The 24,484-nt window shown below is 34.8% G+C and overlaps 1 protein-coding gene across 4 annotated transcripts in view; it reads left to right on the top strand.

Annotated features, from left to right (window-relative positions):
- Positions 1–24,484, top strand: part of CBLB (Cbl proto-oncogene B) — a 410,825-nt gene that overhangs the window by 298,718 nt on the left and 87,623 nt on the right. For all 4 annotated transcript variants that reach the window (XM_060298032.1, XM_060298033.1, XM_030861086.2 and 1 more), the window contains 5 exons: positions 7,495–7,651; positions 13,129–13,250; positions 15,866–16,003; positions 20,845–20,932; positions 23,537–23,668. In XM_060298032.1, coding sequence (XP_060154015.1) covers positions 7,495–7,651; positions 13,129–13,250; positions 15,866–16,003; positions 20,845–20,932; positions 23,537–23,668 — 637 coding nt within the window. The remainder of the gene's footprint in view (positions 1–7,494; positions 7,652–13,128; positions 13,251–15,865; positions 16,004–20,844; positions 20,933–23,536; positions 23,669–24,484) is intronic.

The raw sequence follows: 24,484 nt of genomic DNA, 5'->3' as shown, positions 1-24,484 counted from the left end.
ACCTTGTCCTCTAAAGTTTAACCTGTTTGTATCCAGATTTTGGCTACTTACTTTACTTCCCCATCTTGAGAAGTAATTGGTTTTTGTTTTGTTTTATTTTAGCTGCTCTACCAAATGAGGAAAATACTTTCATGCTACTTCTTGAGACCATTAATGTTTTTTAAATAATTTGGAATGTTAAGCCAATCACTAAAACTTCCAGAAATTGTGTTTCTAAAATATCATTTAAAAAGTTCTCCTGTGCCGAGCCCTGTTTTTTTTTGAAAAGCAGACTTCACATTTCTCCATCTCTTAGTTCTAGCTTGATTTAATTAAACAGTTTTTAAGCCACTTATATTCCCATTCTCAGAAGTTCTTATATTGTATTCAGAGAAATAATTATTTTCTTATTAAATATTTAATAATGTGCCCCTGGAATCAAAGCACGTTTGTTCCTTTCTCTGTGGGATGTTTCTACCTTGGTAGGTGAAGAGAGGCACTTCCTCCTTCTGAAGCAAAGACTATGCTTGTTTACAACCCTGTAATGTAAAGATAGTATTTCTCTGCATATGCAAGGACAAGCATACTTACTAACCATTATAAAATATTTGGGTTCCCTAAGCCCTACATTCCTCTCCAGTTACAAAAGTCACTGTGTGTGTAGGTGTCACCTGACTCTCTTTGCATCATCCTGTGGGAATTAGAGCTCAGGGAACAAGTTCCAAGAAAATGGTGATACTCTGACCACTGCTTCCTGTGAGTAACGAAGTCCTTTGGCTTTGATGCCCTGACCCACGAATACTCTTATCTTCTGCCAGCATCCATGCAACTGTGATAGGCTAACTTGTTAGCTTGCAAATAGGGTAGAATCTCAGATTTTCACAGTTCTTTAGAAACATGTTCTGCTGGTGGAGAAATTGTGACTTAAAAGCAAAGTAAATAAAGCTTCATAAAATTAATATTTAGGATTTATTTTTCATTAATAGACTGCTAATGTTTCATCTTCCTGTTTTCCTTATTCTGAATGTTGACTATCAGTAGGAAATGACAATAATTGTTTTTCTTTGTAGCTTTGTTTTTGCCTTGTTTATCTGCAGTCATCAGTAGTTTCTCTTAATAAAAAGGAATTTGGGGGGATCTACTTATGCAAAATAGTATGTACGTAGTTTCTCCTGTGAGGCTTTAGTTATTGGAAATTGTATATTTTTTTGCCTTAATTTAACTTACATATCTAGCAGACTTCACCCATTGCTTGTTAATGTAATTGACCTATGTAGAGAGATTTCTGGGGAATTTTATTTTATTACGGACATTTTAATTTGTAGGACAGGCTGGGCTCTTAATGCTAAAAGGAGGATGTGTGGCAGAACTTTCTAATTTTAGGGTGTATAACTTACTAATCTTGTTTAATCTGAGTATCCTAACTTCTAGTATCATGAAATCATACATAATTAAAATCATATAATTATACTCTGAAAAAAATCTGGCTTTTTTCACTATTATGTTTATGAAATTCATCCATGTTCTTGCATATAACAATAGTTTGTTCATTCTCCTTGCCCCATTGTATGGCTATACCACAATTTACATATTCATTCCATTGGTGATGGACATTGGATTCTTCCTCCTTTGGATTTTTATCAGTGGTGCTGCTATGAACACTTTTTGTACATTTAAAAAAAGACATATGTATACATTTCTGTTGTATGTATATCTAGGAGTGGTATTGCTGGCTCCTAGTTTATGCATAGTTTTAGCTTTAGTAGCTTTTAGTAAACCACCAAAGAGTTTTCCAAAGTGGTTTGCCAATTTAATCACCTATGAGGAGTGCCTGAAGGTTCCTGTTTTCCATATCCTTCCCAACATTTTATGTATCATTTGTCATTTTAAAACTTGTTAATAAGCCCCTCTGGTGGGGATGAGTGGAATCTCATTTTGTTCTTAAGTTACATTTCCATGATGACAAATGAAGTTGAGTGTATATTTGTGTGTTTATTGAATATTTTGATTTTTTGTGTGAGTGTGAAAATTATTTGCCCAATTTTTGAGTAGTAATTATTAATATTTAGAAGTTTTTATATATTATAGATGTGAATTTTTTGTTGATTATATTTATGTGAATGGTTTCTCCCAATATGTGGCTTTCTTTTTCACTTTGTTAATAACATTGTTTCATGAACACAGGTTTTTAATTTATTTTTTCCTTTATCCTTTGAACATTTGGGGTCCTGTTTTAATTATTTGCCTGTAATGCAGGTATTCTCTTCTGTTTCTTCCAAAAAACTTTATTGCTTTATCTTCCATATTTAGGTCATCTAAAAGGTTCATCTAAAATTGATTTTCATATGGTATTAGTTCAGGGTCAAGATTCATTTTCTTCCATATGTATATTCATTTGACCCAGCAGCATTTATTGAAAACATCATCCATTCCCTACTGCTGTTTATATATAGTTGTTACATAACCAGTGTCCAGATATGATTGCATTTGTTTCCAAAATTTGTTTTATTCTATTGTCTATTTGTCTCTCCTTGTGCCAATACCACACTGTCTTAACTGATGTGAAGAGTATAACTTTGTCAGTGTTTTTCTTATTGAAGTTCGGCTTGATTATTCTTGGCTCTTGGCATTTCCCTATGAAGTTCAGAATCAGCCTATCAGTTCCTACTATGAAAATGTCTGCTGGAATATTTGATTGGGGTTGTAATAAATCTAAGAATCAATTTGGAGAGAATTGACACCTTTACCATATTGAGTCTGCCAGTCCCTTAAAGCATTATATCACTTTATGTCTTCTACATCTCTGATCAAGTATGTCTGTGTGTTTATGTTGTGTTTTTGCTTGTGTTTTGTTAGCTTTATTCCCATTTATTTGATATTTTCAGATGCTATTGTAAATTTTTTAAGTTTTATTTTCTAATTATGTATTGCTTATATATAGAACTACAACTGATTTTTGCATATTTTGTCTTTAGCAGCCATGTTGAATTCTCTTTTCTTCTCATAGTTTAATCTGTAAATCTTTTTGTATTTCCTAGATAGAAAACCATTTCATACGCAAATACTATTCTAATTTTTGTTTTTAATTGGTTATTTCTGTGATTGCAAAATATACTTGAAACAGTTTTAGTATGTCTTTTACTCCTTTAAGCCACTAGAGCATATTAGAAATATTCTGAAAGCAATTGCTTGTAATCCTACCAAGATCTAGATGTCATCAATTAAAATTTGTGTTGATCTCTCCAGACATTCCAGATAGTTTTCAGCATTGGATCATAAAGGACATACAATTTTTCTTTTTTTTTTAGCCACGCTACGCGGCTTGTGAGATATAGTTCCCCAACCAGGGATTGAACCAGGGTCCCCGGGGCCCTTGGCAGTGAAGGCACGGAGTCCTAACCACTGGACAGCCAGGGAGTTCCCAAGGACATACAATTTTAAAAATGCCATTTAATGCCATGGACACTTTTCCATGACAAATATTTTTTCCGTATACAATTGTTAATTGCTGTAAAATATTCTAATCTATAGATATGTCATTATTACTATCAAACATATTTGTTTTAATTTTTTGCTTTTATGAACAACACTGTTGAAGAGACATAGATGAGTCTTTGCATTGCTGTGTTGTTTTTTTTTTTTTTGACATAATTTCCTTGTTGAAATCCCTAGAAGTAAGCTCTTTCTGGGTTAAAATGTATAGTTTTTGAAACTTGCTGCCAAATTGCCTTCTAGAAATGTGTAAATTTTCATTCACACCAGAAGTACACAAAAGTTCCTGTTTCCAAACATCCTAGCCTTTGTTGAGATTCACACCTTTATTATATGGATTCTTTTTGCATATGAGTTAAAAATAAAACCTATATAGCCTTTCATGAGAACTTGTGGTTTCATGGAAATGTTTTGCCCTTTTTTTGAGTATCAATTGCCTTACATTTTTGTCTTCAATTCCGTATTCTTTTGTGTTAAAACTGCAGGGTTTTAAAATTTAGCAAGTTGTTATCTCTCCTGACATTGTGTGAATACACTATCGCTTTTTTTTTAAAGTCATCAAACCATTTCTGTTTAGTAGGAGAGTGGTAGTACACTCAAATTTCTAGGTTCCTCTGTGAAACACTCCCTTGCCTTCCCTAGACAGAGTTTAATTACACAAATTTTAGTTGCAAAGATGAATAAGATAGTCCCTGTTTGCAAGGATCTCCATCCCCTTGGGTTCCCATAGCACATGAATCTTTTTCTGTGATAACCTGAGCACATGACACAACGTAAGTTATTTACAAATCTTTCCACTTATTAGACGTGGCTTTATTTAGATTTTTGTTCTGAAACTAGTACAATGTCTGGCACACATACGGCCTTTCTTGGGTGAATCACTTAACCTCGTTAAGCCTCAGTTTCCCTATCTCTATCTTGAGGATAAATATATTATCTGCCTCACACTGTTATTATGACAAACTCAGTACTCAATTTGGTGATTGGCAGATGTAAGTCATCAATAAAGGGCAGCTCTCATTTTTTTTTCCTATTGGAAGTCTAAAGATCCTGAACTCACATTATTGTTATAGGTGCCAGGCTACCCATTGGTCTTTTATTCAATTCTTTGTGGATTGATGGCTACTTGAGCTTTTCACTGGATTTTAAAGTTAATTCAACGTGTAATTAAAGTGATTTATAATTGTAAGTGGCAAAAGGACAAATTAAAATACTTCTGGATTGGTGGGAGCTTGAAGCTTAGTTGGACCTTTTATGTTCTATTCCTTTTCTTTCTCTGCCTCTTTCCTTTTCCTAGATCTCTGCCAGCACACTGAAGTTCCTACATATTTGTAAAACAATTTGCCATTAACGTTTTCTCTCACTAGGTTCATATCTAGGGGAAGAGCTTATAGAAACCACCACTCTGTGGTATTGCTACAGTTAGTTAAAGGTGTGAACAGTCATCCTCTGCCTTTCCTCCTCCACCCACAAACCTCAGGAAAGTATGTGGTAGCAACTTGAAATCCTCTTTAAAAAGTTAGATCCTTAGTGCAACAGTTGTAGAACTTTTTTTTTTCCAGAAATAATTGTACTGTATTTCTCTTCTTCACTCATGAACCTGCCCGCCCCACCGTTGCTCCCACCTTCTTCCCATGGTGGGTATTTGGCTCAGCTGATCAAGGGAAGGGTATCTGTTGTACAAAGTTTTATATATAGTAAGTTAACCAAATAATGCCCTTTCTTTTTAATCCCTGTTACTACCCTTAATTAAGGTTCTGTTTGGACGTTAGGTTTATCACAAGGGAACTGGGGGAAAGTCTCATTTGCACAAGGACTGTGCAAATGTAGCTTGCCCCTTTGTAAAGTGTCGTTCCAAAGTGTTAAATTAGACTACAACTTTAGAATTTTGTTCATTTTTTAATAATTTGCTCAGGGAAATCACTGGTTATTCAGAAGACTTATGATCTGCATGCACCTTAAATATTAGGATGAGGATAATTTTTATGGTAATGGATATCGAAAGGTGTCTGTTTAGCCAGTCTGTTTACTTTTTCTAATATATGCACAAGACAAAATTCTCTAAACATTTCTATACAAAAGAGAAAACACCCTTCTTAAATCAGTAGTTCTTTGTTTACTGGGTTTTTTTTTTTTACTTTGAGTTTTATGGTTCATGTCTCTTTTGTGTATTGAATATTTGAAATTTTAATTTAGAAAAGCAAACTGCTTCTTAGGCACTACTTCCAAGGTAACTATAATGAAGCTGGACATAATTGCATATCTACACTTTGCCATAGATCAATAGCCTTCTAATGTTATCAGAAGTTTTCATTGTTACTTTAAAACAGCAGCATCTTGTTAACCTTAATCAGAGCCTGATGTGTTTCTTCTAAATGGCTTCTGATGTGGTGTCTCTCTTCGGTTCTCTGTGGTTTCCTGTTTTTTTCATACATAGAGAAAAGCCTTTTGATGTATTCAGCCTCATAATCTTTTTCTTTTAATAGCATATCAAACACAAACTTTCTTATATATACAGCACAGCATTGTAAGCCTGTTTCACCATTCATTTATTCATCTTGCCACAGATCACTCTTTCTCTGGAATTCCTCCAGCACTTCCTTAGATACCTTTCTGTATTCTTTAGCATCACAGTTCTCATTTCTACCCTGAAAGAGTGTGTTCTTCAAGGGCAGAGATAGTATCTCGTATATCCATAATTGTATTTCTCCACAGTGTCCTGCCTTAGCAATGAATAGATCACGTAGACTGGTGACGCTCAGTGAGCTGCCCCCAGCCCAGCCACATCAGCATCACCTGGGAACTTGTTAGGACTGTAAGTTCCAAGGCCCCACCCCAGTCATGCTGAATCAGGACATCTTGGGTTGAGGATCAGAAATTTCTGTGCTCACAAGCCCTTCAGTGATTCTGATGCATGCTCAAGTTTGACAGCCACTGCAGCAGATAATTATTGAATGAATCTGAAAGTTTTACATTTATGGTACTGCTTCACTGGGAGGATTAGTATCAGATGGGGCCAATTTTGTCCATTCAGCCTGAGTTTTATTTCTCAAGAGATACAAGTAAAGAAAAACCTAAGATTTAAATATTTGCAACCTTAGAAGAGGGTGTATATAGCTTTTATGCTGTCCTACTATGAAAACTGCAGCTTAAAGTGTTTAAAATATGAAATGATTGCTTTCTTCCACCTGTTCAGGAATAGGCATTTAACATTCCAAAAGGAGGAAAAGTAAGGAACGAATAATGGATGTTACTCATTTTCATGGTGGGGAAGAGGTGGGTGAATGTTGGAAACTGGTCAGGTAGAGGATGGGTTGGAAGACTTTCCCCTGGGTACCATTCTATGCTCTTCTAAATTTTTGAACCCTGTAAGTGCATTATGTAGTAAAATGCTGATATGGGGTATTTAATAAGATTAAATTAATGAATAAGTTGAATAAAGAAGTTTCCATATGATAGCCAGTGGGGTTGGTTAAAAGTTATTAAAATTTCCCTTTGCATTAATATGAAAGGTTAGATAAAATGGCTTTCCATCTCTGTAGAACATTATTGGGGTGGTGGCAGAAATGTCTTAATGACTTTCCACCTGAACTTTCTTATGCAGTGAACAAAGAATTCTTACTGTTACATGAATCCATCATCTTGTTATTATTTTAAGAAAATAAATGGAGGGGAAGAATTTAACTTCATTCAAAGTTACATAACCTTGCATACACAAATGAAGAGGTCAGACCTACGGGACATTGATCTAATACCTTCTTCTGAAGTACTTTTAGAAGTATCTTGATAGGCAAGGAGAGAAAAATTGATTTATATTTTTGTCACATTCTTAGCAAATGGAAAATAATCTGGTTAGCAAAACCCATTACATATGTTCTGAATTATGAACAGTATTCTCAACTGTTTGTCTTTTAGTACAAATGCAATTATATTAATGGTATGATTGAATTGTGCTGTTTCAATGGAAGGTATGTCTTAAATGACAGTTGATTCAATTTTTTTTTTTTTTCTTCTCTTGCACAGAACTATTGTACCATGGAAAGTATTCAGACAGTGCCTTCATGAGGTCCATCAAATTAGCTCTGGTCTGGAAGCAATGGCTCTAAAATCAACAATTGATTTAACTTGTAATGATTACATTTCAGTTTTTGAATTTGATATTTTTACCAGGCTATTTCAGGTAAGCTTTGTATTTGCTTAATCCTGCCCTCTCTTCCACTTCCCTCCCTTCTGTGTGTGTGTCTCTTTTTCACACACACATGCATACATACAAATATATGGGAAATGGTCTCATTTTTGGTAGTCTACAATTTTAAAGCAAGTTTTTCTGGTCATTGCTGTAAGTTTAGAGTTAGAGTTTGGAGGATCTGGTGTTCCGAGCCTGGAGGTTGCGTATTAGCTTTGAGAAGAATGATGTAAAGGAGCTTTAAAGTCCCTATTTGGTTTCTCACTTTACTTTGTTGTTCATTTTAGCCCAGTAACTGATAGAATGCAGGTTTTTTTTTTTTTTTTTTTCAGTACGCGGGCCCCTCACTGTTGTGGCCTCTCCAGTTGCGGAGCACAGGCTCCGGACGCGCAGGCTTAGCGGCCATGGCTCATGGGCCCAGCCGCTCTGCGGCATGTGGGATCTTCCCAGACTGGGGCACGAACCCATGTCCCCTGCATCGGCAGGCGGACTCTCAACCACTGTGCCACCAGGGAAGCCCAGAATGCAGGTTTTATAGGTGGGCATTTGCTGAGGTTGTATCCCAACTTCTTCTCCCCTTTGCCTCCCACATTCATTAGGTGAGAAGGGAAAATAGTGAACCTGGAAATAAATAGCAAACTCACCCTTTTCTGTATAGGAGATTACTGTGATGTGTACTGTTTTTACAGCTTGCTTTGCTCTTTGATCTGTATATCACAAACATTTTTCCGTGTCAGTATTTTCATCAATATAATTTTCAATTTTCAGTTGCTACAGAATATTCCATCAAAATAGTCTGTCATTAATTTAGCAAATCTCTCATTTGGGAAATTTAGATTTGTTTTCCTGGGTTTTTTTCCCCTAATATAAATGGTTTTGAGATTAACCTTCTTGTCCTGTTTATTGTTTTTGGTTTTTAATCATTCTTTTATAATTGTCTTCACATAGCTATTCAGAAGCAGGTGTCACATAATAAAAGCTGGGTGCCATTATTTTGTATTTTTGTATGTGTTGATAGAATTACCCTAAACATGAAGACTTGAAATATACTTTGAATTTGCCTCTGCCACTAAATTGCGTATCATCTATGAGATTTATTTCAAGTAGTCACAAAGCGAGAACCCCACCTAAAATCTTTATGATTCTAATAATATCAATTATATAGCAAGTGATGTTAATTGATCAAAAACCAGGCTTGCTTATATTCTGACAATTTTTTTTATTATTTTAGTCTTCAGTAAAATTTATTCTGTTTGAAACATGCTTTCAACAAATGTTAGAGTATAATATTGGTTTTCATGTTTCTCATGTTGTAAGAATTTTGCTTCTCTGATTTATGACCCTGCTTGGTACTCACCCGCAAAGATCGGGTAACTGAATTATGTAAGAAAACAAGATTGCATGGGATTAACTTTTAATTTATGAAAGAATCCATTAACAGAGGGCAAATTAACTCTTGCCAACAATACTTATAGAATACATTTTACTTTATTACAACTTGATAATCATAATTCTACCTAGACGTATAGAATAGGAAATTAGACAAATGACTGCAGGAAGTATGCTTTTGGATATTTTCAGTTTACAGTAGTTTCATTATTATTCCCTTGGTATACGTACTTTGTCAGTTAATGTTTTTCCAATGACGTTAGGATACATTTTAGGAAAAGGTTGTGTTATCTGATACTGATTATTTTATAATGGAACCTCTCCTTTCTTTAAAAGTTTCTGATAATTTTACAAATACTTAATTTATTTAACATGATACCAAGACATTCTAATAGTAGATGCTTTGCTTCTTCCCCTTGAGAAGGAAGAGAACAAAAGTTATTTTCATACATTAAGCCTAGCTGTTTATTCTAGGAAGAGTGTATTTTCTGTGGGGAGCCTAGATGACTTTTCAGTGAGGAGGTTAAATACTAGAACGCCTCAGAGTTATATATCAAAGGTATGAGGGCAGCTTAATGTTGGTTAAGCACTTACCCAAACAGCTGCTTAATATGTGTACATATTTTCTTATAAGCTGTTTCACTTTAAAACAGCCCAAGTAATCTCAACACTCTAAGGCACATATATCTTCTTTATGCTCATGGGGATGGGAGAGGAAAAGAATCTTTTAAGTAGAGCTACTATGAAAAGTATTAGATAACAAAACCAAAACCTTACTAGCGGACCAAAGAATGCCTAGTGTCTTTTAAAACTCATAATTACAGCAGTAGCTAAAGAACTTTTGTTAGCCCCTGTGTGTTTCTCAGATTCTTCACCTCTCCTGATTTCATTATGCTTAGACTGTAATCATATATGTGCTTTAAAATACAATAAAATTGGTTGTGTGCACAGAAAGTACATGTATTAACTTTTACTGATCTTTTATTTTTACATAACTTTAACAATTGAATAATATTTTCTTGTTATAGTTGTGTATTCTATATGAAAGATGTAAGTTTTGTAGCTACTGTAACTGCATGAACATATATTCTGCTGCAGCTGTGATATTGGTGGTTAATTGGTAGTGACTCCTTCTAGCATTAAATCGTTGGGAATAGGGTATTTAACAGAGCGGCATCTGAAAGAGGGCAGGGTACACCATCAGGATTGAGGTTTGACATAGAAAACTAGCTTAAGGGTTTGCAGAAGGTGTTGGTGGAGGTGAGGAGATGAAGTTGAGACTTGCCTAGGAAATGAAATCAAGAAGCTGGTGGATTCTGGTTTCCCCTTTTTCCTGTCTTCCCTCATCCTCATGTTTTGCCAGAACTTGAACAAGTGCTGGGAGTCACTGGAAAGGTCTTGCATGGCCACCTTCCTCTGTCTACATTAAACCTTATCTCTCTCCCCTCCACATAGTTCAGAGATGCTGGGATCGGCAAGTGCTCAAGTCCTGGAATGGAAAGACAGGGCTTTTGCTTTCCTCTTCAGTCTCCCTGGGGCTGCTGCTCCCTTCTCCTTCCATTTCCCCACTGTAAGAGAAGACTGGGTTGTTGAGAAATGGGGCAGTAAATGGGATGAGTAGGTGCAGGATAAGGAATGAGTGGTTTGGGGCAATGTACTATTGACTGTGGAATATATAGCATTGTGGAACAGGGAGAAAAAGAAGAATAAGAAACTCATCTATTGTAGTGAGGATTAAGAGAGTATCTGGGCAGACCAACTGAGGCCCTACTTCCAATGTAGGTTGTAAGTCGGTAAATGGTGAACACAGTGGCTTTTGGGAGAATGGAGGGACTGGTCTTCTTAATTCACTTTATTAATTTCTGTAGTCATTTAAGAATCTCCAAATAACTTGGTGTTGGTGTGTGAGAAAAGATTTCCTATAACCTAAAAACAAACTGTGAAAACAACCATTCTCCCATCACTTTGTTTTGCCTCCTTTAAGCCATTAGTTGGCAAAATACTTTAAACACAGGTGTTTCTGACTGTGGGTTGCATTCTTAAGAAAAATAGTACACAGACTCTTTCTATTACATAAATATTGTTGCAGTTAGAATCTGGCCCTCTGGATTATTACTAAGAAATGGTTGCTAAATACTGCAGCATTTGGCTCCAAACACCAGTTTCATTTTTTTTTTCGCTTGTATTTGATCGGTGCATTGGCTCTCTATAAAGTTCAGCGTTTTGTAAAACAACTCTTTCATTAATTTGTGTGGATTTTAATGGAAGTGACCCAAATATTTTGTATTTTTTTCATCCTTGTCCTTTGTAGATGAGGAAGTAGAACAGAACAAAACAAAACAAAACTCAGTGACTATAATAGTAATTTTTCGGTTTTTCTAAACGTATGCTAATACTCTTCCAAGTATTGTTTATGTCATTTTTAGTCATCCCTTAAGAAGAAAATTAAAAACATGTTTTTTGTTTTTGTTTTTTTCAAGTACATAGACAGAACCTCTCATAATAAGTGTCTCCAGAGCTCATTTTTCCCCAGTTAGGTATTTTAGTGTGGTGGGGAAATACCCTAAAGATTTTTCTTGTTATTTTGGAAAAGGTTAAACTCTTCATTACAAAATCATTCTTTCCCTTTGTTATCCTCATCTCAAGGGATACAATCCTTAAAGAATTGCGCCTTGTAAATGTGAAACTTGCTTAACAATCACAAGGAACAAGTCTCAAAACAGACAAAAGCAGGAGCCCTCCACCAATAATCATGTCTAGGATGACTATTTCAACAACTATCACTTGGCAACACAAAATACCTTTTTTTTTCCTTTATGTAGAAGATTTGAGTTAATAATCTGGCACATCAGATAGAGTATGCTGCCAATTCCTTTGGACAAATGTAGCTTCAGCCTTAAAGATATGGCAGAGATGATTCATTCACACCCTCAAGCAAAGTTGTCTATTACTGACTGCCTTTTTTCTCTTGCCATGGTAACTGGAGGGACAACTAATCCTATTAAAGAGACAACGATACAAACCCTTTATGTGTGCGTGCATGTGTGTTTGTGTTTATTTCTGCAAAAGATTTTTACAGAGCTCACCTCTAAACCATAAACTTTTCTGAGTTTGTGATTGTACACGGATAAACCAAATGTGAGTACAGTAGTCTGTTACCATGGGAGTCGAGGCCTTGCAGACAAGTCACTCAGTAGAGGACCTCTTCAGCTCTTCCCCCAGCCTGATCACTATGCTCTGACACTGTGCATTAGTGCCTGGTCTCCCTTTGGGAAGCAAGACAGGTGTGTTCCTTGTTCTCATGTAGCTTATGGCCAATGTGTAGACTTGGCCAAATCACTTACATTCCATGATGGAGTTTTTTGTTCTACAAAGTGAGATGTCTAAATGCAGAGTAGTGAACAAAACAGACACACAGGGAGATGAGGCATGAGATGAGAGTTAGTGGTTTTAAATAGGGTGGTCTGAGAAGGCCACATTGAGGAAATGACATTTGGAGAGGAAGCAGTCACATGGATATTTGGAGAAAGAATTCAGGTATAGGGATCAGCAAGTTCGAAGGCTCTGAGGTGAGAGAATATAATTACATTCAGGCCAGCAGGCAACAAGGCCCGCGTGTCTAGAGGAAAGGCAGAAAGTGGGAGAGTCACAGCAGATGGGGACACAAAGGGAACTGGGGCTCAACCCTGCAAAGGTCTTTCTAGGTCATTTATAAGGACTTTGGCTTTTACTCAAAGTTAGAGAGTTTTGAACAGAAGAGTTGATGTGGTTTATGTTTCAAACTGATCACAACTGCTGTATTGGGAATAGAATTTGTAGAGAAGAGACTATGTGGTTTTCCTTTTTGCTTTCTGTATTTTATTCCTAAGAAATCTGTTTTCTGCATAATCATATTTCTCCAAAAAGAAAATACATAATTGCATGTTTGCTGTTAGGTACTAGAATTTGGCCTAAACCCCGTAAGCTCATATTCACTTAAAAAATATCCAGGAGAATTTTAGTATGTGTATTAAATGATGGGTTGCTGTGTAATTGATAGGTGATATTCTCTAGGTAATCTTTTAATTTGTTTATATTTTTAGCCTTGGGGCTCTATTTTACGGAATTGGAATTTCTTAGCTGTAACACATCCGGGTTACATGGCATTTCTCACGTACGATGAAGTAAAAGCACGGCTACAGAAATACAGCACTAAACCCGGAAGGTAAGACTTTTTGGCAGTAATATTATGTGATATCTGTAAAGATGAAAAGTCCTCTGTGGTTCATTCCTAAGTAAATCAGTAACACCCATGGGGATGAGGGGAGGGAAATGCTAATAGACCAAAACAGTGCTTCTTAATTCAGTTCTTTAAGTTGGTACGTTATGCTTGTTCTGAAATTTAGTGTTCATAAAGTGAAAGAGGATATGGTAGTATGTAATTCAATGAATTTAGAGAGTAAGTCTCAGAGTTTCAAATTGGAGTAGGATATTAGCATATTAACTGTTTTCATGACACATGTTTATGTATAAAATTAGATGTGTATATTTAAATACTTGAATATTGTGCTAATGACAAAATAAATCAGTTTCATGTTCATTATTTTAAGGTATTTTTTCAAGACATTCAATTTGGTTCTATGATAATCACATAATTACATATAAATACATATTAATGCATGTAAGTACATATGTGTACATATACATGCATGATAAACACATGTAAGTACATAGACATATAAGCCCATTGTTAACAATCCAAACCAGTTTCATGTCCTTGAGAACGTCTTCCATAAGACCTCATGCTTGATGTTGAAATTGAGTGAAACTCAGAGCTTGGCTGTGTGATCAGCCCCTCTGGCTTTGACCGAGAGAGCACACTTTATTAATGGTGAATCTGGGCGGGAGAAAGTCTGTCTCTCCCGTCGTGCAGGCATTTTCCCCACATGCGGTCTAGAAATGCACCAGGCACATAGTAGACATTCGTGCTGTGGCAAGCAGTGTGCTGGGTGCGACACTAATGACAGTGGAGATCTGCCCTCCTTCACTCTCATGTTTTAGTAGGAGACACCATCCCAGTGTTTGTGAGTGCACTGACTTTCACATACGGGTCATTTCATTTTAGGAATGAATTCGGTGGTTTTTTAAATCTACCTTTTTCTTCTAATATCGTTTTATTTGATTTGTAGTGCAAATGTCATTTGTCCTTTAGCAAAGTCTTTTTGAGTACAGTTAGTTATTGATGATTCCTTTCTTCTCTGCCATAATGAAAAATTTCCACCTTTTTTATTTTTAAAAATTTATATGGTATATTAGAAGGAGGTAATGGGTACAGAAAACAGTGTGGCTCCTGTGGAGTCGTTGGTCTAGACTGAGAGCTGGTTCTCATTGTGACCACAAGAGCAGGCCAGATATTGTGCACATTGACAGTGGCTTAGGTGAGTCATTTTGTTTCATTCAGGGATCTCTCATAACCAGATTTTTCCATAACTTTTACACCCTTCACTGGCATCAAAGTAGCTTCTTGCTTCTGGAGTATGATTTGAAAGAAGTAATATGGTTGGAATCACGGAATCATGCAAATTTAACACAGACGTCATTTGGGAAATTATCTTGTCCAATTCTAAATAAATAAAGTAACTGAATCCCTTTTGTGTTCTCTTGTTCAAGGTCATGGAGATAATTAATAGCAGTGTTGGAAGCAAAAGCCAGGTCTCATTGCTATTGGAATAGTTCTCTTAAGATAGTACCCTCTGAAAGGATGTTTTCCTTTCCTTCCCTTCTTGCCCTGTAACAATGATTTCTTCTAAGTTTTAGGTAAAGATGAAATGATTAGACTGTGGTAAACTGTTACAGGTAAGGTGTGATGGGATGTTTAGGAATACTCAGTGAACAAATCAAATGATTTTGACAAGTATTTGCTGGATACGTGTTTAAGTGGTCCTTTCTCTTGGAAAGTGGTTCATCTCTTTGGCTTCATGGTAAAGAAAATAATTGGGTCTATTACAAGGACATTTGAGTCTTCAGGATGTACTTTATTTGGGATCCAACTGACAGTCATAATAAGTCTGTGTGGAATTTGTGTGATTACGATTAAGGATCCTAATAAGGGACAGGTTGATATTTATTTTCCGGCTTTCTAGGAGAATATGTTTTTAGAGTTTCTTGAAAAGTCCTTTCCAAAATTTCCAAAACCAATATGAAGTTCTTAATATTTAAAAATCATAACTTCTGGGACTTCCCTGGTGGCACAGTGGTTAAGAATCCGCCCACCAATGTGGGGGACACGGGTTCAATCCCTGGTATGGGAAGATCCCACGTGGCGCGGAGCAACTAAGCCCGTGCGCCACTACTGAGCCTGCGCTCTAGAGCCCATTAGCCACAACTACTGAGCCCACGTGCCACAACTACTGAAGCCCGTGCGCCTAGAGCCCGTGCTCTGCAACAAGAGAAGCCAACGCGATGAGAAGCCCGTGCACCACAACAAAGAGTAACCCCCGCTTCTCGCCACTAGAGAAAGCCCGCATGCAGCAACGGAGACCCAAAGCAGCCAAAAATAAATAAAATAACTAAATTTATTTTTTAAAAAAATCACAACTTCTTCCTTTCTTTAAAAACCCAGTTTTCTTCAAGGATGAAACCACTTAAATGGAATTATTATCATTGCTTGTTTTACAGATGAAAAAATGGAGAAGGAAAATGGTGTAAAAATAAGTTTGAAGATAGAAATTCTAAATGATTCTGTTTATTCTTTCACTTAAGAAAAATCTAACAGATTGTTTGGTAGTAGTTAGCTTACATTTTGAATGTGATTAAACGTAATTTTCTTATGTTTCACAGCTACATTTTCCGGTTAAGCTGCACTAGGTTGGGACAGTGGGCCATCGGCTATGTGACAGGGGATGGAAATATCTTACAGACCATACCGCACAATAAGCCCTTATTTCAAGCCCTGATCGACGGCAGCAGGGAAGGATTGTAAGTATGAGACATGGGAGTTGGGGGTGCTTATTATTCACAGACGTGGAAGATAGAGACCGCTTTGCGATGGAGGGAATGGGTAGTGAGGCTGATGTTCAGGCTGGTTTTTATTTCAAGACTAAGAAATGGATGTTCCTTAGTTTTTATTGTTCATCTCTTAAAATAGTCATTTTAAGGTAACCTAATTATTTGATATATTTTTTTCTAGCATGGTCTAAACAATCTTCGGGTCTCAATATTGTCTTACAAATATTAGAAGTATACAGTTGTATAGGTACAGTTGGAGAATGGACTCAGTGGAATGATTATTTGATTGTTCCCTACCTAGCTCTGCTCCTGTGCTCCCAAATTGCACTCCCAGTCAGTGTAGGGCCTCTGAATCCTGTTGGGATCATGAGCAGATTCTGACAGGCTCTGTTTTTGGGCCATTGGTGAAGTTGCAAAGGGTTCCCCTGTTTATGGGGTTGCTGCAGACAGCTCACAAAAGCAACCCCCCCAAAGAGCCATCCATCAGCTCTTCTCTCTCAGAAAAATACAACTGGTTATTAAATGGGCCTGGGACTTCATTTCCACGGGGAGCACCGTGCTGGTGTGTCACTGAAACGTGTCTTCCTTCTCTCCGCCTTCCTCCCTCTGTTGTTCCCTCTCTTTCGTCCTTTCTGTTCTTTGTTTTTTTTTGTGTTATTGTTGTTTTTTTAAATTGAAGTCTAGTTGATGTACAATATTATATAAGTTACAGGTGTACAGTATAGTGATTCACAATTTTTTAAGGTTATACTCCATTTATAGTTACTATAAAATATTGGCTATATTACCTGTGCTGTACAATGTATCCTTGTAGCTTATTTTATACCTCTTACTCCCCTTCCCCTATATTGCACCTCCCCCCTTCCCTCTCCCCATTGGTAACCACTAGATTGTTCTCTGTATTGGGAGTCTGTTTCTTTTTTGTTATATTCACTAGTTTGTTGTATTTCTTAGATTCCACCTATAGTTGCTATCATTGAATTTCAGTGTATAACATAGCAAATAAATTCCAACATCAAATTACAATGAGTTTTTGTATCTTTCACAGGAAAAGAACTTACTAACTAAAGGTAGTTTAAAATTAGATGTAAAACGGTATATATTGGGATAATTCTTTAAAATAATTGACTCCTATTGCCTCATGTAACCCTTAAATTGCTAGTTCTACTTTTTATGTTCACTGGTAATACCACATTTTCTTTTTCTTCTTATCCTTTTCTCATCCCTTCCCTTCCCTTCTCTTCATGTCTCCCTTCTTTTACTCACATCAATAATAAATCCATATTCCAGAATTGTATGTTAATAGCTAAGTTCAGTTTATCTTAAGCTGTTTTTTTTAAATTTAGAAATAGATAAATTCTCCTTTGTTTTTTAGGTTAAGATTGCCTTTCTTCTCCATACATAAAGTTTAGACAATCTGATGGGTCCCTTCATAGTAAATATGTCTTTCATTCATTTTAGTCATATGCCATTCCCTTCACCCTTTTGTGGTATTTTCAGTGTCACCTCCATCTCACTGACTTTTCTTGTCCTTTGCCTTGCTGAGTAACTTAGAGACATATGTGCTGCTCCTACTTGCTGCGGCATGGACTGTGATAGAAGCCTAGCAAGAGAAAGTCCACCAGAAAGAGCAAATAGTTTAAATTTTCCAATAGTAAAAAGTTTTAGTTTTCCAAAGTAATTGCAAAAACAGAAAGAAGAAAATGTGATGAGATCTATGTGAAGAGATAAAAGTTGTGAATTTTCAAGAAATAGTTACATAAGAATTGTATGGCAAACTGGTACCAAATGTCTATTTCTCTCTTTTTTTTAAATGATCATAAATTTGCTATTCTGTCATTTATACCTTACCTCTGGTGCATCAAAGATTCATATGTGTAGCTTTCTATTCACTATGATAAGAGGACTTTTGTTTTGAAGAAAATGTGCTTCAGAGTTTTAATTTATAAAAAAGAGGTTATGAGTGAGTATATCTGTAAATGGAGTAATTTTGATATAGCTTTTTTTTTTAAACATCTTTATTGGATTATAATTGCTTTACAATGTTGTGTTAGTTTCTTCTGTATAACAAAGTGAATCAGCTATATGTATACATGTAACCCATATCTCCTCCCTCTTGTGTCTCCCTCCCACCCTCCCTATCCCACCCCTCTAGGTGGTCACAAAGCACCCACCGAGGTGATCTCTCTGTGCTATGTGGCTGCTTCCCACTAGCTAGCTATTTTACATTTGGTAGTGTGTATATGTCAGTGCCACTCTCTTATGTCATCCCAGCTTACCCTTCCCCCTCCCCATGTCCTCAAGTCCATCTCTACGTCTGCATCTTTATTCCTGTCCTGCCCCTAGGTTCTTTAGAACCATTTTTTTTTCTTTAGATTCCATATATATATATGTTAGCATATGGTGTTTGTTTTTCTCTTTCTGACTTACTTCACTCTGTATGATAGACTCTAGGTCTATCCACCTCACTACAAATAACTGAATTTCATTTCTTTTTATGGCTGAGTAATAATATTCCATTGTATATATGTGTCACATCTTCTTTATCCATTCATCTGTCGATGGACACCTAGGTTGCTTCCATGTCCTGGCTATTGTAAATAGTGCTGCAATGGACATTGTGGTACATGACTCTTTTTGAATTATGGTTTTCTCAGGGTATATGCCCAGTAGTGGGATTGCTGGGTCGTATGGTAGTTCTATTTTTAGTTTTTTAAGGAACCTCCATACTGGTCTCCATAGTGGCTGTATCAATTTACATTCCCACCAACAGTGCAAGAGGGTTCCCTTTTCTCCATGCCCTCTCCAGCATTTATTGTTTGTAGATTTTTTCATCATGGCCATTCTGACTGGTGTGAGGTGATACCTCATTGTAGTTTTGATTTGCATTTCTCTAACGATTAGTGATATAGCTTATTTATATTGTTATAATGCTTTACATCTATTTTTCAAAAGTCAGTCAAAATTAACAGATTATAATATCATCATCAGTAGTCTAGCCTCCAAACTCCTGTGCAAATTAGCTGTTAATATTTACACACACACACACACACACAACACACACACATCTTCAGAGGGGTTTAGCTAGTTGAATTTGAAATTTAATGATAGATTACATTAAAATCTGATCAGATTAGGTTCTAGATTAGATTAAAATATTAGCATTTTAATTAGATAGGTTTTTTGTTTGTTAGCTTTTTTTCCTTAAGATCAGTAAAAACACAGGATATCATCTGGTCCAACTATCAGGGACAGCTCTCCTTTCCGTATAGTTAATCTGATATTGTAGGACATAGGTGATAAAGAAGTTTACTTTGATAACTAGCCAAGATTCCTTATTCCTTCACTGCCATTGGAAAGGGCTCAGCAGTAGCACCCCAGTGTACTGGGGACAGTAATCACTGAAATGCTCCTTATACATTAAATAGAACCATTTAACCTTTCCTCTAGCAACCTTATTGTCATTTTGTAATCTTTCATTTCTGAGTTCTTCCTAGAATTCTACGTTTTTGAAGTGTGATGAACAAAATACATAATAATATTTAAAACTGGCCATTTTAGGGTATAAAAAAAGTTACCAGCTTTTGCTTATCACTCAATATTTGTAGAATTATATCCCAACCCTATAATGACATTCTAAATTTGTATCATAGTCAGATGTAGTCAACTCCTTTTCCTAAATCTTAAAAAAAAAAAAAAAAAAAAAAACCCAACAGTCACTGATATGCTCCTTACCATGTGAGAATTATCTATCCTCTAGGTTCATTTTTTCCTGGTTCACTTGTGTAATTTAAAATACTTACTAACATTCTTATAGACTCTTTATTTAAGGATAAATAGTTTTCGTTACTTCACAGAATAGTTTTAGTATAGTTTTGCCCTTTAAAATATTCACCACTGTAGTATTATGTTCTTAATTTTTCATTCAAAAATCTAGAACAGAAAGATAGCAAACAAAACCAACTGTAACTTAATAAATTGATGAAATCCAGCAGTAATATTACTGCTTTCTTAATCTAAAATATGTGTTTACCAACACAGTAAACTTCATCTTTTAATGAATTTCTGAATGAGTAAAAGCTGGTTTAGTACAGCAAGACAGCACTATAACTTTTAGTTCTTATTTTAATTCTCTCTAATAATGGAACCTTATGTTTATAAACCATTCTGTTTGTACCTTGATTTGAAGTAAGTGAAACATGGAATTGTAACGTTTTTAAATTTCTGCAGTAAACGTGTATGTGTGTGTGCACATGTGTATATGTGTCAGGATAAGTGGAAGGTGAAACAGAAAGAAAGAGGATGGGAAACTGGAGAAAGAAAACACCACGGAAGTGTTTGAATAACTTTTGTTGGAAAATTTTGGGCTTTAATTCTATTTTTCTTTCCTGGTGGTACTAAGCATTGTGTAAAATGATACAGTTAATGTTAACTGTGCTTCAGATGAAAGACGTAATAATTGCAAATAGGTGTATATTCAAAGTATTTTGGAGTAGAATATGAGTAACCAGGAAAATAAATTTTTAACTTACCTATACATATAGTAAAGGTATTTAATTGAAAATGATTGCTTAATGGCTGAGTCCATATTCATTGTATATTTCCTTTATGAAAAAGATTCCTAGATTTTAACTGTCCTAAAAATAACTTGTAGTATTATGGAAACAGTGATAGAATAAGTTCTTGATGTAAGTTACATAAAAAGGAAACATCCAAATGTCTGTTTGAATATAGAAGAATCTGATTAAATAACTTTAAATGCAATTAAGACTTGTATATTTATGTTAATAAAATTTCTGTTTATAACCCAGCTATCTTTATCCTGATGGGAGGAGTTATAATCCTGATTTAACTGGATTATGTGAACCTACACCCCATGATCATATAAAAGTTACACAGGTAAGGACAATTTCTGGAGACATATTTATAATTAATAAGTATCTCCAAAAAAAAATAAGTATCTATGATGACTTTGAAATAAATAAGATTCTTATACTATAGGTAAAATCATGTGCAGGTATTTAATGCAAAAGATATTTAAGGAATTTTAAGAGTGTTTGAAAAGAAATTACGTTACTTTCTGCATTTTTTTTGATAAAAGGTTCTGCTTTTAATATTCTTGCTTCCAATATAATATTGGCATTTATGTGGGGAGATAGATAAATAAATCCATAGGTAGGTAGATGGATATGAGGGGAGAGCTATAGTTTTAGAAAACTCCAAAGAAGATTAGGTTAATTATATGCATTAGTTTTTAGAGTCAAATGAGTAATTGAAGCCTATTGTAGACAATAATTATATTCTTATAAATCCATTGTTGGCAGCCTCATAGGTTATGAGTGGGAGTATAACTTGGTAAAGCCTTTCTTGAGGGTGATATTCAATAATTATCAAAATCTAAAGATCTTTGACTCTAGATTCCATATGCATATCACTTGCATATACACAAGAAGATCTATACACCAGGATGTTTACTTTAGCATTTTTCATAAAAATGAAATATTACAATATACCAAAATATTCAGTCATAGGTTAAATACCATTGTATACTCATACTGCATATACCATAAAGTCTTTAACAGGAGGAAGGTAGCTCTACTTATTCACATGGGAACTTCTGCATCTTATGTGAAAAAGTTATGTAAAGCTTAATTATGTAACATTTTATTTTGTAAAATTATATTACTTAAGTTCAATTTTGTAAATAAATAAGAAATTACCATATATGAACATATGAATGTGCTTTTAAAGACTAAAAATAGAAAAACACCAATCTGGCAACAGTCTTTAACTGAGAGAGAACTTGAATATTTTATTTTACATGTAGTTAAGTTTAAAAATTTTTATAATTTAGATATTTTGTGCTTTGTATAATAATAAGACTGTAATAAGAAGAAATAATACGTTTTGGGGAAGACAACAGATAATTTTAAATTTTATTTCTGGTTCTCCAGATTTCAGTCTCAGTGGTCTTGATATTATTAGGTGAAACACACTTCCTGACATGGGTACTGTGTGTGGGCAGTTTTTAAAATTTAATATATGAAAGCCATTTAAAAAATTATTTAGTGATTCTCTATTTTCTAATATATGTAAAAAGACACGAGATAATTCCTCATTATAAATCCATTGTTTTTTTTAAAATTGTTTAAAAATTCATATTCAGGAGTAGCATCATTCTCTTAAATTGCTCATAAATATTTGATTAGCTTACATCTTAGGTTGTATTGAATTCTGCAGCTGTGATTTTAGCCTATTTTAATTTTTTTATAATTATAAATTGGCCCTTTGGATTTCATAACCAATATAGATCCTTGTCTATTATTTTAGGGATTTCAGTGATATATAATTTATTTTGGATTATGTTAGACTTCTTTTCCATCTTGATCCATTTTCTTGTCTTTTTCCTTAATTTATTTTAAGATTATTTATATAGTCACACATACATATATCATGGTAGACACAATTTATATGTGAATGTGTGGGTATATGTGTATCTGTGTATGTGTTTATATATATACTTTTTTCTCGAGATTGTAAGATCTTTCATTAGGTTAAGGATTAAATATTGTCATTTATTCATCCTATCCAGGGCCGTGTATGTATTAGGTACTTACTAGACTAAAACATTGCCTTATTTAAACAAATTTTTATTTCTATATTTCCTTTTCTTTGTATCCCTATTAAATAACACTATTTTTCATACTTTTTTAATTCTTACCAATATGTTTGTATCTTCTTTGTGACGTAGATCTTTTCATTATCTGACCACTGAAAGTTTTACTGTGCCAAAAGCTTCTAAACTAGCAAATCAAGAGAATGTTGAATAAAACAATTTTTGGTTGCCGAAATGATGAGATTTCTTGATGGTGTTAGACTGGGAAAAGAGTATGCGAATTAGAGATTTATTATAGAATTTGAAGGAAATAATTTAAACTTACTGACCCTCATTTTTACTTGTTTTTTTTTAAAATTCAGTGTATCTTATTATACTTTGGAGATTATATGACATAATAAATGTGGACGACAGTACCTAGCATGCAGAAAGGCCTTGGCAAATGCTGCTTTACTTCCATTCTGGAATTTCTACAGATAGCTATCTAAAAAATAAAATTAATGATCAGCCATATTGCAATTTGACATTAAAATTAGATGAGTATGTGGCATTTACAAAGAAAATAAAGTTATTTATTATTGCCTTTTAAAACCATAAGTTGTGTCTCTTAAATCACTCTATTGATGCAGGTACCTTCCTAAAGGAACAGTACAAAATGTTAAATAATCCAAAGTATTCAAAAAGCTTATGCAATTGCTGATAGAATCTGTTTAATTTTGTAGACCAAATTGTGATGACCAATTTAAAACATGTCTTAAATGGCAACATGATCTGACAGGATCAAGTGTGAGGAATTTACTGTAAGTCATTGTATTTGAGAAAATTCAGTATTGTCACTTCATACTAAAAATACATTAACATTGCCTTTTCTCTCCCCCAAATTCCAGGAACAATATGAATTATATTGTGAAATGGGTTCCACTTTTCAGCTCTGTAAAATTTGTGCTGAGAACGACAAAGATGTCAAGATTGAGCCTTGTGGGCATTTGATGTGTACCTCTTGCCTTACAGCCTGGCAGGTATAATCAAGATTTAATTAGCAACGTTGATGTCTTCCTTACATTCCCTGTGAATATTTCTCTTTTCAGTTTTCTTCATCTTAATGATTCAGGAAGTAATACTGATAAGTGCTTTGTTTGAATGGTTGTTAGAAAAAAATCTCATGTTTGAATCTTTCATTTATATGATTTGATTTCTTTTTGTTTTTATGTTTGCTTTGCATGTATAACTTAATTTTATGATATTAATCGTAAGTAGTTCTACTTCTGTAACACTGTTGATTTCAGAATGTAACTTATCAGTGTTACCAACTAACCATATTTATATTATTTATCATAGGTCAGATTCTATTTATAGTAGGTCAGATTTTCAAGCAATAAACCCTAGTAGATAAATCTTACGTTGATGTTTCAACACCTCTCTTCTCCTGAGAAGATGTGCCTTCTGTCTCACATATGGGGGTCTACAGTTGCTCTGTAAGGCTAAAATAGAATCAGACAGAAAAAGTTTCCCAAATACCTTTAGTTCCCACAGAAACAGGCACTAAATTTTCCAATTTACAGAAGCAGAATTTAAGGTGAGCTGCCTTCCACTCTGTAGGCATTCAATAAATATAAATTGATTTGAGGTTTTAAATTAACACCTAGGGAATAATTGGTTTCCCCAAGGGCTTATTTTTTTTTAAATATTTCTTTATCTGTAATAAAGTTTGGAGATTTAAAAATAGATCTTTGGACAGATTTCTAGTTTTGAATATTTAGAGGATTCACAGAATATTTTGCTCAAGTCATTTTTTTGTTGTCGTTGTTTTTTGTTTTTGCGGCACGCGGGCCTCT

This window comes from Globicephala melas, chromosome 4 (genome assembly GCF_963455315.2).
Source record: "Globicephala melas chromosome 4, mGloMel1.2, whole genome shotgun sequence".
In the NCBI taxonomy this organism is placed as follows: Eukaryota; Metazoa; Chordata; class Mammalia; order Artiodactyla; family Delphinidae; genus Globicephala; species Globicephala melas.
Note: the sequence above shows the minus strand (reverse complement) of the source record. Positions and strands in the feature narration are given on the sequence as shown.